Here is a 19,208-nt window from a genome sequence, read left to right on the forward strand (position 1 = left end):
ATCGGAAACTTAATGAAACTATATTGAACTAACCCCAAAGAATCATTAATGAGAAATTGGAAACTGGATGCAACGTAATACATTAAACTAACATCAAATAATAATTAAAGAAAAATCAGAAATTTGATGCAAATGCATTGAACTAATAACCCTAAAACATATTTGTATTATATGTATGGGGAATAAATGTTTCGACAAATATAGTTTTGCATTTCAAGTAGTGTTTATTATAATTCTTTTATTGTGATTGTGAATGTCTTGCTATTCAAGTAGCTTTAATATTATCTTCGCCACATTGGGCATTCTCACAAAACTTCAATCAAACTTCTAATATTAAACCTAACAATAAAAAGAAGTCGATTAGTTTTATCAATGTTTGATGCTTCATTTTTATAGAGTAGTGCAAGAAATTTAAATGAGTAATTAATATAATTTTCATATTTCATAGCTATGCATAGTTGCTAATATTTTTTAGAATAATTTAATATAACGACACCCATTCGTAAGACACGTTCATGTGATAAATCTTTTCAAGTGGGAGTAGTATATTCTTTGAGGATATAGAAACAATCAATCTGTTTTAGTGATTTGTACACATTAGTACGTAAGCCGAATGGTGATGATTTACCGCTAAATCACCATAAATATAATAAAACTATTATACAAGCTAGATCGAGTTTAAGATAATTTCATTTGAAAATTACAGATTAATATTCTAAACCACAAAGTGAAGAGGCTATCTCAATTTGATCCTTAGTTTCAAATCTTTATGCATAATCGTTGCTCATTAACGTCTTGGGTTTATTTTTTGATAAAAATATATTACGATTCAAAATTTGCTTGCTAAATCATCATAAATCTAATAAAACTATTATACAAGCTAGATCGAGTTTAAGATAATTCTATTTAAAAATTACGGTGGCAAATTTTCGAATCATAATATATTTTTATTGGAAATAAATCGAAATACGTTAATGACCAACGATTATGGTGCATAAGTACTTGGAAACTAAGGGATCAAATTGAGATAGCCTATTCAGCATACAAAATTTGTGTGAGACATTTTGTAAAGCCTTTTCAGCATACAAAATATTTAATAGATCCCGGGCGTATGCCCGAGTCCAAATCTAGTATAAACTGATTTACTGATCTTTAAGTGTGCCATGGGATTGAACTAAGAAATTGTACGTACCCATAAAGATGTAATAAAAATGAATTATATTCGTAACCATAAGCTGTAAAAATCTCCCCATGCAACAAATAAGCAAGTGAACAAGTTAAGGATGAATCTGCTCCGACTTGCACTATTTTGATTATCTGAAGCATCATCGTTTTGGTACAAATATTAATTGTGTATAGTTGTATACATGGTCTTCCACTATGAAGTATATGTGGTATAAGATATCTTATAGTTAATGGAACTGTGTTATAGATCACTTATATACAGCAAGGGCAGTGGAATGAAAAAAAATATGGCAGACGAGGAAACCATACACGAGACTTTCAAGCGTGACTCCAAGTGCAGAACATCAAAGTTCTTAGTTTAGAGGATATATCTGCGAAGATAGTCGACTCTGGTTGGGTGCTTGAGCTTCATTAGTGCTTTCACTTCATGCTTCCTAACCATCTCTCTAGAGATATTAAGGTTACCAGCTATCTCTCCCAACGTTCTATCACCTTTGCCGTCAAGCCCATACCTCTGTCTGATCACCAGGCTCTCCTTAGGCTTTAGCGAATCAAGCTGGAGAAAGCATAACAAAGTAGGTTGTTTTCGAAAATTAGGATCAAACTATCAATACTAGAGGCTGAAAAATTGGAATTTATACACATTCAGATACACTTTATGCATATCTACATGCAAATCTAAGAAGGGATAGATAATTCAAAGCATGTTTCATCGTGTTTAAATCTGACAAGGTTTAGAAATGGTATTGATAAAAATGTTACCACATCATCAAGAGCAAATCTGAGAAGTGCCGGTTGCCTCCTCCTATCACCTCCTACACCACCATCATCTGTAATCCCATTGATGAACTCCTCTTGTGTAGTTGCATGCCTTGCATGAAGAGAGAGGACAGACTTTGAGGCCCTCATAACTTCACGGTATCTCTCAGGAGAGATTCCTACTTTTTCTATTATCTCTTCCTCGGTCGGTTTTCTCCCAAGCTTAAACATTAATTCCAATTTGACTCTTTGTATTTCTACCCTAACCTGCACAAAGTTTCTAACATCGTTATGCTTCTCCAGCAGAATTATTCACCTAATTAACATGTACCGATGTAATACCACAAAATTAATTTTGATAAGATGGTGAAATCTTTGCAGTATACAGTGGTAAGCAAATACATATTATTAATGAATAGAAACCGTGCTTCATGCAGAGTGAAAGAGGTTGCAGAGCAAATTTTTAATGTGTGTCTCCTACATATTGGAGGTCATTTTCAATCAGGATACAGGAGTGGTTCAATTACTTTCGAAACAGAACACCTACGGTTTTGGACACTCAAAGACTACTAATATTCAGTATAGAGAACAAAGAAGATATTATAGGCATGTAGAAATAGTCAGCGTACCGATTCAAGGCCGAAGGACACACGTGTGAAGCTTGATGTTGTCATGGAACGCATGATGGCATGCCTTATCCAAAACAGACCATAGGTAGATAGGCGGAATCGTCGTTTTGGTTCAAAACGATCAATAGCTGTTATGAGACCCTTTGCTCCAGCTTGACAGAGGTCTTGGAATCTTGGGCCACTGGTAAATTCTTGAAAATACTTGTTGATAACAAACAAAACTAACCGGAGATTGTGCTGCAGCATATGGTAAAAAAGATTCTAAGTAATCTACTACATGTTATTGCTACAAACCAAACAAATGAAATCCAAATTCTAACATGAAGTTTTCTCATAAAATTGAACACATTTTCCGATCAAGCACTAGATGTCTCCTTCATAAGAATATAAGGAGTAAGATACTGGTGAAGGATTACCTTGATTAACTTGTTTCTTGCGGCTCGACCGACCTCTATTTGTTTTCTAACTTTTGGTGCACTCATGTTTGTAGCAGCTGCCAATTCTCCATCACTGGGTTCTCGTCCCAAATCTTTATGCAAGTCCTCCTTCACCTTAAGGAGTGTCTATTAATTAAGCAAAAACTAGTTAGTTAGAGCACTGTAATAATGATCACAATAACCAATTATTTGAAGCATAGAATTTCATTAGTTTCTGATAGGCAACGTTCATTTTTTCTATTTACTTATTGATTAGTTATTACTAAACCACTGTAAAGTTGACCTCCAATACGATCTGGATAATGGAAAAGCTCACCTTCATAGGCTGCATCAGCTTGAATAACAAAGTATGCTCCGAAGAAGGAAGAACTGGTGGTATCTTCATTTTCCTCCAATCCAAACTGACCAGATCTGTTGAAGCTGAGTACTCCCTAACAAGCCTATCAGCATATCCAACATCCGCTGTGTCATTCACCTTCCTCTTAGTTAAATCAACTACCTCCTCCTTCCTTCTTAATTCAATTCTCTTATCGAGGCCCAATCGTTTCGCTGTCTTCTTGTTATTTTTTACTACAATATCAGATAGTTCCTTATCAGGTTTCTCGTTGCCTTCTTTCACCTTCCTAGTTCTTCGACATCTCCGCACCACACGAACTGTGTCCTCCACATCAGAAATAACTTTTGCAGGACTAAGCTTGTATATATTTTCAAGTTTTTCTGCAGCTTCACTGTAGTCCACATCTAAAAAGCGCCAAAGGTTCATCAATCGAGACAGCTTTAACTATTTTTGAAGATTTGATGGCCTTTTTAAGTCTCTTCTGCACTCTATGACTCTTTGTAGATAATGGAGTAGTCTCACACTGTGAACCACCAATGATCTATTATCTGTTTTATCAGTTTTGAAAGCCAAAAACACTGGGCTTTTGAATGGGGAGCGATTGATTGAGAATCTTGAACTCAAACCTAATGGAGTCTGTGAAGTCGAACTCGAAACAGTCACAACTCCCATGCCAAATTGTCTGTGAAAGAGGTAATGAATTGCGAGCTTTCCACAGTCTAAGACCTGCAGACATTTGTAACTCTAAGTTAAGGTTGAAAGAGAAAGGCCATTATTTACATTTAGTATCATTATTATATCTCCCACCATATCTATACACGCCTAGATATATTTTAAAGAACATTATAATGAGAAAGACGACTCAAACCAATTTCCTAAATCATTTCAAACTTATCTAATTGAAACAACGTAATAGGATGATATCAATATGAAAATGATCAGTCTGAGCATATCGAATAAGACATTAGTGCAATAAAAAAATGTCTACTTAATACACATCCCACAAGCATTTTCTTTCCGCAGTCTTAATCGCCGTTTACAAAATGTGGGGGGAGTATACATATCATGATACATGTGTCAAACTCCAATTCAATCAACACTTTGGGATCCTTCCAGGTATTTTTCTAGTACAGAAATAAACTCCCAAAACAGGGATGACTGAGTGTCCATTAATGCTCACTTCAAGTAATTGACTACAATATTCAGATCAACCCACCCCGCCCAAAATAAAAGGAGAAAGACAAGCATACTTCGGCCTATATATGTTATATAAACTAGACTAATTTGTTAGAAAAGCAGTAGAATTAACCAAAAACACTGAGATAATGTGGGTAAAGTATTGTTCTCATGCAGGTGCCGACTAGCAAAGTCAGTAAAACCTTTGGGTGATGATACCAGAGGTCTGGGGCTCGAACCCCGCCAGCATCAAAGAGTTACTGATCTCATTTAAAACAGGCTTACCCAAAAAAAAAAAAAAAGTATTGCTCTCATGACAGGGGATTAAGGTATTCGACTTCATTACAATCTTATATAGTTATTCACTTATTCATATGTTAGCTTAGGAATGGGCAAACTTCTATTACTAGAGTGTTTTTATTTTCTTCCCCAGCTATTCTGGTCTATGTTGAGCTTTTGTTGTAACATTTGGCATTGGATTCTAATCGTTCAGGAAGGGGATTATAACTTTGCAAGTTAAGTGCCAAACACATTTTGAGCTGTATGGAGTTGTTCTCTGATCAAGATTATAGATTTATAAGATGGGGAGAGAAGGTGAAATTGGAACTCTTGTAACATGTCTAGTACATACCTTAGAACTGTATACTTCGGTGAGTTTGTGACAAACACTTCCTCTTAAAGCTCAAGCAATTAGAAGGAGGCAGAACTATTAGGTAACGCCTTCGTGAATGATAATGAAGATGGTGGATATCAATTATAGGATGCAACTATTTATTTATTAGGATGCATTGCTCAAGTCTAACATTTCCATATACTTGCATCGATAAATAAAACATTTCATTTCTTGGAAAATTCTCTCTATGTTTCAAATCCAAAATGATCCATGTTATTTGAATAAACCACTGACGAGTAGCACACGAACCTTACAACACCTCGAGTAAGCAAGAAACCGTGTTTGGCTACTCATTTATCAAGGTTTTAGTGACACTTACAATATTTCACCTCAATAGTTCATTATTCTGCTAAATAATTTGATCAGTCAAAATATTCAAAAATACTTGGGTGGCATTTGATAACATGGGAACTGATCATAGTAAAAAACACACAACCAACGAAACTTTATGGAACAGTAAACAAATGAATACCAGCTTAGCTCAGATTACATACCTGTTATAACGAAATGAGTTGACAGAGATGAAGCTGAGTGAAAAAACACTGTTCTTAAGGTAGTTAAGAATCTGAAGAGAGATTCGAAAAGAAAGAGAAGGAAGTTTTAAGTAAGGAGTGTGCAAATTTCGTTGTCCACAAGCTTTCTATAATAATCGGACGGATGAGAGAACTTGATCTGAAATATCAAAGGTGAGGAATTTCACACGTTGTCTTTATGTGTGACTGACGAGTTGGGATGTGGTGGCTTAGAACAGGAGTAGAGAATGTTTGCTTGCTTTACCTTACGTGGAGGCTTGAGAACGGTTTAGAGATTTTGAGTGAATGGTGTTGGTGACACGTGGGTGGTTCTTGTTGGGAATTTGGCTTCTGGAGCCTTCAGGGCTCTGTTTTGTTGACACCTACGTTGAAGCATTTTAGCCGCTTAAAATACACTGTCACTAGTTTTTTTTTTTTTTTTTTTTTTTTCGACTCTTTCCACACTTCAAAACTATCTATTTTTCCGACCCTACTATTTCTAGTTTTCTAAATTACTAGTTCCTACGTTTTTTTTTCGAGAATAATTTCCTAGTTCCTACTTACGTTGATCTTGATATACACACGGGCACATACATTATACAAATCAACTATCATCAATAAATAGGTAATAAGCATGGAATAAAATGGTGTTTGGATCTCATTGTTTCAAAAAAAAAAAAAAAAAAAAAAATCTTAAGATGTTATGAAATCTTATATGGATGTCCACCATTATCCTGATAATTCTCTATCTTGGTATTTATCCTAATAATCTTCTAGGTGTTTATCCTGATCATCATCTATCTTACTGTTTATCATGTTAATCCTTTATTGTAGAAAGTATGTTAGCTAGTTGTATATAAAGGTAACCTCCTCCCATTCAGATTTACCTCAATGAATAAAAATTATCTCTATCTCATTCTCTCAATGATAATACATGTTAAGTTAGTATAGTGTTCTCTCCAAAATGTTAAGTTAGTATAGTGTTCTCTCCAAATCGGTTTAATTCTAACACACTATCAGTACGATAGTCTCTAATTTTAGATTAAAGGTATGTGATTTACTTAGGATTAATGGATTAATGGTATGTCTCTTCTGACTGGGCCTTCCCACAGTAATTCTGGTTACATCTCCAACATGAAGTTGAGACCCTCCGTTAGATTCTACAACCAGACTTTTGGATATTGGTTGCTCTTAGCAGACATGCTTTTAGTTAAAGAAATCAACGTCCTTGGTTCAGTATGTGGCCCATGTCATCCGCTACTATGAAGCCATTTGATAATCGCTTACTGGAGCACTAAACTAAAGTGGTGGATGTTATGTGTTGCCATAATCTAAAGATGTTTGTTTTCTTTAGGTGGAACATTGTGCTGCACTTGGAGGTGGTCTAAGTTTCAACATATCTCATACCTTGACACGAAGAAATAAACCTCCTTAAATTCATGGTGACCCATTTCATCCTCTACTGTTTAGCCATTTAGATTGTCTCTTTTATGAGAGCTTTAAACTTCAGTAGAGGTGTGCTGGCAATTAGCGGTATCGCTAGTCGTAAGCTGTGAATAATAATTCTGTAAGTAGAAACAGACAAACAGTGCTTCTTATTTTTTTTTGTATATGGAAGGTGCTAGGTTAGTAGTTCTGATTTATCTTCGACCATCAGCGCTACTGCCCAGTCACCCTTAAGGCCTTAAGTGAAAACTTTAATTTTTTAAGCCTGGAAAAATGTGACCTCCCAATCCTACTTTGAGAAGCAGCGTCATTGTCTAAAATCACCAAGGTGCATTATTAACCTCTTCTTTGGTGTTATTTTGTTGCTATATTTTTTTGTTATTTTGCCTATGAAGTGTTATAGCGGTTTGACCTGGCTCCTTCCTAATTGCATTTGCGAGTCTCATGTTAAAATCTATATATTTTATTTGATGATATGATTATTTATTTTATAACTCTCTCAATTGGTTTCACCTGCATGTGAGCAACGTCTGAGCTCGAGGTTCACAGATTACCAGGAAAAAAAAAAAAAAAAAAAAAAAAAAAAAAAGTTTAAAATTCGGAATAGAAAGACACTTCTGACGAAAACAGTTGTAACTTTTTACTCGGTGATCGGTTTTGCAATCCGCTTATTGCATTAGAAAGCTAACTCAGAGATGTTTCCAACGGTGTATGGCTTGGAGCCTAATTCATCCAGAGCTGATTCAATTTTATAGTTCTTTATGGACTAATTTCTCATCGAATAGCGAAACGTGGTAATCTGATTTTTCAATCGGATAGGTATTGTATTCCTTACCAAATCTATGCAATTATTTATTTTATATTGTGAGATGGATTAAAACATTGAGTTACATGTTAGGGTTTTTAATTTAAGGAAATTTTTTTCTTTTCATTTTTTTTTTTTTTTTTTTTTTTTATGTATACTATTGAACAATGATGTAGACCCTAAAGTTCTACGATAAATTTGGAACCCGGTAAATTTGGAACCCGAAGTTCCACGATCGATTTTTTTTAGGAACCTGAAGTTCCAAGAATTAAATTGTTAGGAATCCGAAGTTCCAAAATATATATTTTTTTTAGGAACTTGAAGTTCTAAGATCTATTATTTTTAGAAACCTGACGTTTCAAGATCTAATTTTTAGGAACCAGAAGTTCTAAAGTCGAATTTTTAGGAACCTGAAGTTCCAAGATCTATTTTTTTAAAGAACCTGAAGTTCCAAAGATTCAATTTTTAGGAACCTGAAGTTCCAAGATTGTCTGGTTTACTATATCGACTTGGTCAGGTCGATCCAACCCATAAGGACTGGTCCGGTTTTGGCCCATTACCCATTTATGTAGGCACAATTCGTTTTTATAGCTATTTTGTTTTCAAGAACTTGAAGTTCTAAAATCATGTATGTTAAAGGCCACAACTCTCATATTCCTACGTCATCATATTCATGACGACTTAAAGAATGAGTACCTAACAGAGGAAGACCCAGCAGGTCTTTGGAAATCCCTGAAGGATAGGTATGATCACCAGAAGATGGTCATACTACCAAATGCAATGGGAAAGTTTGATGAGCAAACTTTCATCCTTGGAATGATTTATTTAGTTAATTATATTTTTATTACCAGTTTATAGAACGTTTACCGTTAATATTGTGTTTTCTTCATGGATAGTATAGGCCAGGATTGTCGTTAATATTTTGAATTTCTTTATTATGAATCTCAAGTTTTATTTTTCTTAATATACTTGTGCTAGTATCAATCTTTACAAATTTATTTTGCTTTATGTTAAAATGTATGGATATATAAATGGAGAAAAGTATTATGGATATATGTCCGGTAGACTATACCCATAAATGAGAAAGACATTGTGTATCATATCTAACGTTGGGAGCAAGAAACTCACTTAGACAGTCTATATTACATAATTGTCAATTTTGATGAGACATTATTCCCGCTGTTAGGGGGAGATAATAAAGTTCTTGAAGAACGCCTTGTCCTAGTAGGACAACCCGTTCCAGAAGAACGACGGGAATTGAAGTGGAATATTCCCACTCTGTCTCATCTAAATCCTAGAACTCCTCAGTGTGAATATGAGGTTAGGAGAATATTACATCTACAAGAAATTGCAAATAAATTGCCTGATGCATTCAATGATGCAGAAAAAGTGACTAGGTCACATGTTCCAGCTATAAATACACCTGCTAAAATTAATGTCCCCGTTGGACAAAATTTGAATATAGCTGCAAATGAATCTGTTGCATGCCAGAAGCGTGGCAGACCTATAGGCTCAAAAGACTCGGCTCCCCGGAAGAGGAGGTCCACTGAAAAATTATGCCCCAAAAATACTCTAGAAGAAGTTGTGCACAACACTCCAGAAGAGGTTATGCATGAAACACCCATTTCCTCTAAAACCCCGGAAGAGGTTATGAACGAATTAACTATGGAAACCCCCTCAAGAGAAACCGTACCGTAAAAATGATGAGATCTCAATATTCCATGCGTATTCGGGAGAAGTGTGGGCCAGAAAGGATATGACCATCGATGATGTATTTACATATACAGTAGCTACTAAAATATCCAAGGGCAATACTGAACCACGTAGTATAAAAAAATGTCGACAAAGATCTGATTGACCAAAATGGGAAGTTGCTATCAAAGTAGAATTAGAGTCTCTCAATAAACGTGGTGTATTTGGACCTATAGTACAAACCCCATAAGGTGTTAACCCTGTAGGTTACAAATGGGTGTTTGTTTGGAAACGAAATGAGAAAAATGAAATTCCTTGATATAAGGCACGCTTTGTGGCACAAGGTTTTCTGCAGAAACCTGGGATTGATTATGAATAAACACACTCTCCTGTTATGGACACTGCAACTTTCAGATATCTAATAAGTTTAGCTATTTCCAAAAGCTTAGATATGAGACTCATGGATGTAGTGACTGCCTACTTGTATAGGGACATAGACAAATATATTTACATGAAAATCCCTGAAGGATTTGGTTTGCCTGAAGCAAAATCAAGGAGTACGTACTCAATTAAACTAAGACGTTCATTGTATGGTTTGAAACAATCCGGAAGATTGTGGTATAATCGTCTTAGTGAATATTTGTCTAAGGAAGGGTATGCAAATAATGAAATTGGCCCATGTGTCTTCATAAAGAAATCATTAAATGGATTTGCAATACTAGCCGTTTATGTGGATGGCATAAATTTGATTGGAACTCCGGAAGAGCTCGAGATAACTGCTCAATACCTAAAGAAGGAATTTGAGATGAAAGACCTTGGGGAAACAAGACTTTGTCTCGGCTTGCAGATCAAGAGAAGTTCTAGTGGTGTATTAGTCCACCAGACTAATTACATCAATAATATTTTGAAACATTTTTATATGGACAAGGCACATCCATTAAGTACCCCAATGGTCGTTTGGTCACTGAATACAGAGAAAGACCCATATCGCCCCAAAGAAGAAAATGAAAAAGTATTGGGTCCTAAAGTACCATACTTGTGTAATTGGTGCATTTATATATCTAGCACAATACGTGCACAAGATCATACATTGCATTTTCTATTATTAGTTTCTTATCAAGATATAATTGTGCACATACACTTAGACACTAGAATTATGTCGAGATATTTGTATGGAATAACTTGTATGAAACTATTTTATTCTTATGGTTCCACTAATGACTATGATCTAGTTGGCTATACAGTCTTTGGTTATCTATCTGACCATCAGAAGGGTCACTCCCAAACAGGTATGCATTTCTTAGTGGTAATGCTGCCATTTGTTGGCATTGCACTAAACAAACTTTAGTGACAACTTCCTCTAACCACTCTGAAATTTTAGCTCTTCATGAAGCTAGTCGTGAATGTGTATGGTTAAGGTTATTAATTAGGCATATTCGTAGTTCTTGTCAATTACCTTCTATAACAGGTGTTCCCAACATTATTTATGAGGATAATGTAGCTTGTATAGCCCAGATTCAAGAAAGATTTAGAAAAGAAGACAAGACAAAACACATTGCGCCAAAATTCTTTTGCACTCATCAGCTTCAGAAGAAGAAGCAGATTAAGGTTGAGCAAGTTCGTTCTAGTGATAACTTTACTGATCTCTTCACTAAATCACTACCGAAGCATACATTTCAAAAGCTTGTATATGGGATCGGCATGCGCAGAGTTCACCACCAAGCACCACCAAGACATATAAAGACTTGTCTTTATCAAGGAGAGTAATAGAACAGGGGGAGCATCCTGAAGTATGTGTCCCAGGACATATGCATTGTACTCTTTTCCTTTATCCAGGTTTTATCCCACAGGGTTTTCCTAGTAAAGGTTTTAATGAGGCAGTATTAAGCAAGTCACAATGATTCTGAGTAATGTTGTACTATTTTTCCTTCGCTTTGGTTTTTTCCCAATGGGTTTTTTTAGCAAGATTTTAATGAGACAACTGTCATTGGATAGTTATAGAGCATCTAGAAGAACGCTACAAAAGATGCATCCACCATAATTTCCACAAGAATGGTGGACATCCAAGGGGGAGTGTTATGAAATCTGTGGGCTTATATGGATGCCCACCATTGATATGTGTTATCCTGATAATCCCCTATCTTGGTATTTATCCTGATAATCTTCTATCTTGATGTTTATCCTGATCATCATCTATCTTACTGTTTTATCATGTTAATCTTTTATCTTAGAAAGGAGGTTACCTAGTTGTATATAAAGGTATCCTCCCATTCATATTTACCTCAATGAATAAGAATTATCTCTATCTCATTCTCTCAATGATTCAATACATGTTAAGTTAGTATGGTGTTCTCTCTAAATCAGTTTAATTATAACATAAGAATTATTTTTTAGAAAAAGAATATTTTATTCTAAAAAACAGTTAAACATGTTTATTAAAACCAAAAGGGCCAAATAATTATGTGTTTAAAACCAAATCTAACACAAATAATTGATACCAAACAACCAAACACAAATCAATTTTTGATCTAGTGACTAGACCAAAAATGAAAATGAAAATTACCAAAAACTAAAAAGAATGGGGAAAACTCCACAATTTTTGTTTCTCATTCTTTAAACTCATTTTTTTTTTTGTTTAAGTTCTCATGGATTATTTCATTTTGAGATAATAGTTTTTTAAAAAAATTACTAAACAATATTTTTTTATATATCCAAAATTGATTATGGGACTCATAATAGATAATTTATCATGAAATAGATTATCAAAATAATTTCAAAAACAATTTTTCTGTAATATATGTTTATATATTGACAATAAATAAATAGAATCGGAACGCCTAACTTATTTTGTACAGTCGGGTTTTGTTTTCACTTTGGACCCCGGTGAAATCAAAGGTCTAATGGTCCTCCATATACGATCATCCAGAAAGTAGCAAAACTGCAGCCCGGCCCAAGAGAGTCAAAATTCATTTGACCAGCACACAAAACGTTGAAAAGTCAAAACCCTATTGAGTTTCGTTCTCTTCTCTTCTAGGGTTTATCACTTTTCCCTTGATCATTTTTACCAATGGAATCTCACAAAAAAAGAAACAAACGAACTAGTACTATGCCCCTCTTCATTAACAAATCTATTCTTGTTACATTTTTTACCTTTTTTTGTTACTGTGATTGATTGGGCTGTTTTATGGTTTCAGATAATAACAGTGATGAAGGACTACTTAAAGAAGAAGAAGAAAATGGAAAACAACAAATCGTTAATGCCAAAGGACACGTACAGCAATTGCAAAGGCTTCAAGAAAAAGTAATAATTTCCCCCCACCCCTTTTTATTAACATAAAAATTATGAGTTTTTAATTTTTTTTTCTTCATGTTTTGACATGGACAGGACCCAGAGTTTTATGAGTTTTTGAAAGAGCATGACAAGGACCTTCTAGAATTCGATGAAGATGATGACGACGACATTGATGTGAGTGCTGCTGTATACACTAATGTATATATTAGTTATGATGCCTAGTCTAATATTGCATATATGTGTAGGATAATGACACGAAAGATAATGAAACTGTTCAAGAGGAGACACAAAAGCCATCAAAGAATGTTATTACAGCTGCAATGGTTGATTCTTGGCGTAAAGAAATTCTAGAAAGTGCCAAGTTGAGTGCGGTCCGTTCTCTTTTGCGGGCTTTCCGTACTGCTTGCCACTATGGTGATGACCGTGAAGATGAGTCTTCATTGAAGTTTAGCACCATGTCTAGCAGTGTCTTTAATAAAGTAATGTTGGTTGTCCTTACTGAAATGGACGGTATTCTTCGAGAGTTGCTAAAATTACCCACAGCTGGAGGAAAGAAAGAAACTATAATAAAACTTATGAGCACTAAACTGTGGAAGAATTATAACCATCTAGTGAAATCGTATCTTGGAAATGCTCTCCACGTCCTAAACCAAATGACCGACACACAGATGATCTCATTCACTTTAAGGCGCCTCAGATTCTCGGCCTTATTTTTGGCTGCATTTCCAAGCCTCTTGAGGAAGTATGTTAAGGTATGCCAGAAAATACATTTCAGTTCTATTTCAGCTTTGTGCCTACTTGCCTTAGTGGTTACTGGATTTTATGTGGGTTGAGCTTGTTGATGACTGTGGATCTAACAAATTTAACTCTAATTTGTTAATTCGAAATAATTAAAAATATATGCAGCTTCTTCTTCATCTTCTTCTTCATAATTATTATTATTTATCTTTTTCATTTAATTGACGAATGCTATTGAGGATTCATCTATTGTAATCATAATCTGTTCATATTGTATTTGAAATCTGGCAGTGGTTGTTTTTCTTTCTCATCGTCCAGCAGAAAAGTCGTTATGAATTTGATATTGAGATGATTGATGCTTTTATTTGTTGGTCAATTTTTTGTTTTTTTTCCCTTTTGTTGCTAGAAGCCTTTTCTAAGTACCAAATTATGTTGATTTATGAGTGTTAGAGGTTATTGTGTGAAGGTTCAATGCAGCATCTTTTAAAACATTTGACTATATCCCCCTTCAGGATCTCACTATGAGGCAGCTTTACCATAGTATTTCGATTCAATGATACTTTTTATTGATAAAAATCGAGTCAAAATAAAGAAATACTGTGAATCTAGTAGTTTCAAATATGACGCCGACTTGTAACTGCATTTCAGAGGTAAAATGTTTTATTTAATTTTGCAGGTCTCTCTTCACTTTTGGGGCACAGGAGGCGGTGCTCTTCCAGTTGCCTCCTTTCTATTTCTAAGGGATTTGTGCATTCGGATTGGATCTGATTGTGTGGATGAGTGCTTTAAGGGTATTTATAAGGCATATGTTATGAATTGTCCTTTTGTAAATGCTTCAAAACTTCAGCACATCCAATTTCTTGGAAACTGTGTCGTGGAACTTTATGGGGTGGACCTACCAACTGCTTACCAACATGCCTTTGTTTTCATTAGACAGTTGGCAATGATTCTCTTGGGGAGGCACTTAATAATAAGACTAAGGTAATTCACCATGGTTCTTTTTTGTTCTGGTCTGACTTGCTTAAACCTTGTACTTAATCATTGTATTTTAAGTAATGTAATCGTTGACTTTAATTTGATCGTTTAAGATGGAAGCTTCTATTAATTAAGATGAACAAGCATAAGTAGGTTGAGATAACCTACACGTACAAGATAAAAAGAGAAAAAACAAGCTTCAGTCAACAATACACCTACATTCTTCAATAATGAGTAACACCCAAAAAGTTGAAACTGATCTCCAAACTAGCAACAATGTGGTGAAAGGAATGTGCATGAACTCAAGAAAAACTTAGGACCGCTAGCATAGGAATCCCTTGGTAGTTAGTGTGGCACGCAGTAAATCATGGCTGACAGATGTACCATTAAGATGGCACTTGTACAGTTGTACTTTTTTCGTGGGTAATCCTTTTTGCCTTATCCTAAAGGAAACTATAAATATCTATATGATGCATACAAATAGTATTAAGATCGGAAAGAAAAATATGAAATGCTCATTTTTTTGTTCTGCTCGAAATGAATGCAGAACCTAGACCAAGGTCTTTTTAGAAGTACGTGACTACTCTCAACCGATGCTAGTTCTGATCAAGCCTACTATTGCTCCACTTAGCCTTAGACATTACAATATAAAATAATGCTAAAGAATAGCAATTACATGATGCCTTAATTACTAGGTTACATTGACACGGGCACGCGTGTCGGTGTCCGACACGGATACGGGGTGTCGGATACGGCGAGCAGTTGAAGATCGACACGGGGACACGGATAGGAATAATTAATTAATTTTTTAATAATTATAAATTTATTAAATTAGATGGTAAATCAGAAATTCGAGGTAAATTAAATACAATATGTGTCCGTGTGTGTCCAACACGGATACGGACACGGACACATGGATACGTATCCGACACAGATTTTTTTCAAAATATGGCGTGTCCATGTAACCTAGCTTAATTACGATATCCTACGGTCTTTAACTAGGGGTCTTATGTCATGTTACTACTCTTCAGATGGACCGTTTTCGTTCTTAACCTTCTTTTTAATAACCAAGAATAATTAGTCAGAAAAATACTTTTAAGTAATGACTAAGAATTGAACATACCCACGGATATGTAATAGGAGTCAATTGGTGTGAAATGTGTACTGATTCCTATCTTGTGCCGGTTGCTTTTGACTTGTGAGAAATATCCGGATATTTCTATCTTTCTTTACTACAATTCCATACTATTAATTTATTTATCCGTTAGATCTTCCAATGCTTATCATCTACCAAAGTAAATTAGCAGACACATCCTGTGTCCTGGGATTCCTGGATTTTTCCTCTTCTTGAAATAAGAGGAAGAATAAATATTTCAGACTTTTCAGTTAACACGTGGTTATAACGTTTAAGTGGCAATGACATGACTCTAATTGTTTAATTGAAAGCCGTAGGTTGATTACAAATCTAGTGATGTAAGAGTTGGGCTTGATTGAAGCGATGGAATCCCTGGTTTATTCAATTGGACAATGACAGGAATATAATGAATCAGTTAAAGTTTTACAAGTCCTGCAGTATGCTGAAAGGCCATGTTTCATTATTAGCTTTTCAGGGGCTTTCTTGTTTTGTTTTGGAAGAAATATATTCAGTTTTCGACAGTGTCATCTTGGTTGAACACTGTAACCATGACAGAAAAGATAAGTATAGATGAGTAAAGCAAAAGTAAAAGGATGGTTTGCTGATCAAATTCTTAACTCTCAGTGCTTCTCTTCAAGCAAAAGGATACCTCTTCTTTAGTTTCATCAGAACTGTCATTCTTATAAAGCATACACTGAGGGACTAGAGCATTTGTATCACCCATAACTAGGGCAAGATAATTTCTACCATTATGGAACCTTTCTACTGGGGCTCTGGGGTCTTGGTGATATTGTGTTCCTTTACTCTGCATCTTATATCAAGATTTTTGTTACATCGTAATGACAGTGCTGTATGTATCTATCCATGTTTTTTATCCATCATCTTCAATTTGTAACTTCTTTAGAAATCCCAGATCCATGATTAATCTATTTTTTGTTGCACTGCATACTTGTTTTCAGGAAGCATTTAGAAAGGTTTATGAATGGAAGTTCATGAATTGCCTCGAGCTCTGGACTGCAGCTATCTGTGCCTATAGTTCTGTAGCTGATTTCCGCCCCTTGGCATATCCATTGACTCAAATAATTTCTGGGGCGGCCCGTTTGGTTCCAACTGCAAAGTACTTCCCACTCAGGTTGAGATGTGTTAGAATGCTTAACCGCATTGCTGCTGCCACGGATACTTTTATCCCCGTCTCATTGTTGCTGCTTGATATGCTGGAGATGAAAGAACTGAATAAAAAACCAACTGGTGGTGTGGGCAAAGCCGTAGATTTACATACAACATTGAAAGTATAGTTCTCCCTTGTTGCTGTTTGTTCGAGCTAAATGGGTCGAAATTTATTATTCATGGCTTGTTTAATCCATTGTTTTTCATGGGCTTTCGGCTATGCTTTTCCAGGTAAGCAAACCAACTTTGAAGACTAGAGCATTTCAAGAGGCATGCGTGTTTTCCGTGGTTGAGGAGCTTGCTGAACATTTAGTTCAATGGAGCTATTCCGTAGCATTCTTTGAGATGGCTTTTATTCCTTTAGTACGACTGCGATGCTTCTACAAATCTACCAAGGTTGAAAGGTTCCTGCGTGAAATAAAGCAACTCATTCACCAGGTGATTTCTAGCCCGATGTCTTTCAATATAGTGAGATTTTGTTGGTTTATATATTTTTCGTATAAAAAGGTTCCTGGTACAGATTGAGGTCAATGCCGAGTTTACAAACGCGAAACGTGCAACTGTTACATTTTTGCCTAATGATACTGCAGCTTCATCGTTTCTAGAGGTTTGTTTATACTGGAAATTCTATCCCTTTTCTTGATAATAGTGTACTCAATGGTTTAATGCAATACAATCATGTCTTCTGCAATTCACTCTGCGTCCTTTACACTATGCGGACATATTTTTCATGGGGCAGAAATATGTGTTCCCAACCTTCATTCTATGTCGTAAGATTTGGCTAAATTGTGATGTGTGAGGTCACTTGAGTTACTTCTACAAATTGAACATAGGGGGAAGATCCTGGCAGAGAGAACGCAGTTCTACCAAATGAATATAAAAGCCTTAGAAACAAATAGTGGCATTATTAAATTTGATTAACAAAAGGACTGTATCTTTGGGCCTTCACGTGGGTTACTCTCGAGTCTCAAGGTGAGTGCTAATTTCCTTAAAAAATTTAAAACAGCTGGAATGTTGTCTGATATGTGTCATCTGCAAAGCATCCTTGGATAGGAATAAAAATGCCATCTAATTGATTAAAGATTGCAATCCAATTTGTTTTCTTTTGTTTTTCCTATTGAACTTACCAACCTAATCTGTCATTATAGGATGAGAAGAAGTCGAGGAATAGCCCAATTTCTCAATATCTTGTTAGTCTTCACCAAAGGGCCCAACAAAGAAATGATTCAATGGTGGAGTCCAGGTCTGTATCATTGTCGTTTGGTGGATTTAACATTTATATTTTGTTTAGAATGCTGACACTCTTCTTGTATTCAGTGTTGTTGTTGGAGCTCGATCATCTGTGTTTGGAAGTAAAATATCAGATAATGATGAAGAAGATGATAGCAGAGCTATGGAAGAAGGTGCCACTGTCTTTAATTCATCCTGGTTACCAGGAAAAGATTCCAGGTGAGATGTTGGTATTAGCATAGTGCTTATGTGTCGATTAGATATTAAGCTGTATGTCTACCATAGTTAGGACTGAACTATCTAAATGTTTTGTGTCCTAGGACTGAAAAACTAAAAAGAAGAAGGTTAAGAAGAAGCAAAAGGAACAGCAGGATGTGGTAGCTCACAATGAGGATATTGTGGAGGAACTGATCCTAAGTTCGGATGAAGAGGAATCAGTGAGTGACACCTCCTCTTTGGATATGGAGGATAAAGCAAAATCAGCTCCTCCAAAGCAGGTGAGCAGGAAACGGAAACCATCTAGAGAAACTTCAAGAAAGGAAAATTCCATACCAGGAAGCCAAAGAGGAAGAAAACCTGATGTCAACGAGCCAAATGAGTAGCTAATGGTACTAGGTTGGCGATTCATACAAGAGAATTGTTTTGTTCTTGTGCTGAGGTAGTTGTACAGGAGGCTAGTGTGCTGCATGTAAGAGCTCAGTGTGAGGTGATTTAAACTTCCAAGTTTGTAATTTACTGTTGTACGGTTATCAGTTTTGACTGTAGTTGTTTTTCTTTGTTGGCAGACAAAGATGACAGGGATTGTTCTTTGTAATATGCCAAATTCTTTGATTCGTGCGGAAAGGACTTTAAATCCAAATCACTGGAATGGAACACACATCATCTGTGGATCAAATAACTTTATATATCATTTTCTGCAAGTGCCAAGTACTTGTTGCCCTTTTCTAATTTAAATCCAGCAGTGTCTCTGAAATGGCACAGTCTCTCTGAAATGGCACACAATCTGTGAGCACACGATAT

General features: G+C 35.5%; 1 protein-coding gene and 1 pseudogene across 2 annotated transcripts; one reads left to right on the top strand and one right to left on the bottom strand.

The window, feature by feature from the left end:
• Positions 1-1,277: 1,277 nt before the first annotated feature.
• On the bottom strand, positions 1,278-5,829 carry LOC147473588 (RNA polymerase sigma factor sigE, chloroplastic/mitochondrial-like). The gene is given in 8 exon segments (XM_086587279.1): positions 1,278-1,741; positions 1,948-2,211; positions 2,574-2,810; positions 2,990-3,136; positions 3,327-3,755; positions 3,757-3,867; positions 3,870-4,073; positions 5,691-5,829. Coding segments are annotated over 7 exon segments (1,536 nt in total). The 5' UTR covers positions 4,020-4,073; positions 5,691-5,829; the 3' UTR covers positions 1,278-1,543.
• A 6,767-nt stretch (positions 5,830-12,596) lies between these two features.
• LOC147473589 (nucleolar complex-associated protein 2-like) lies at positions 12,597-19,047 on the top strand (annotated as a pseudogene). The gene is made up of 11 exons (XR_015210386.1): positions 12,597-12,752; positions 12,846-12,952; positions 13,037-13,117; positions 13,189-13,695; positions 14,358-14,662; positions 16,751-17,080; positions 17,190-17,396; positions 17,479-17,565; positions 18,107-18,201; positions 18,276-18,414; positions 18,509-19,047. The product of XR_015210386.1 is annotated as a nucleolar complex-associated protein 2-like (transcript).
• Positions 19,048-19,208: the final 161 nt, after the last annotated feature.

This window comes from Coptis chinensis, unplaced genomic scaffold (genome assembly GCF_015680905.1).
Source record: "Coptis chinensis isolate HL-2020 unplaced genomic scaffold, ASM1568090v1 utg2290_pilon_pilon, whole genome shotgun sequence".
Classification (NCBI taxonomy): domain Eukaryota; kingdom Viridiplantae; phylum Streptophyta; class Magnoliopsida; order Ranunculales; family Ranunculaceae; genus Coptis; species Coptis chinensis.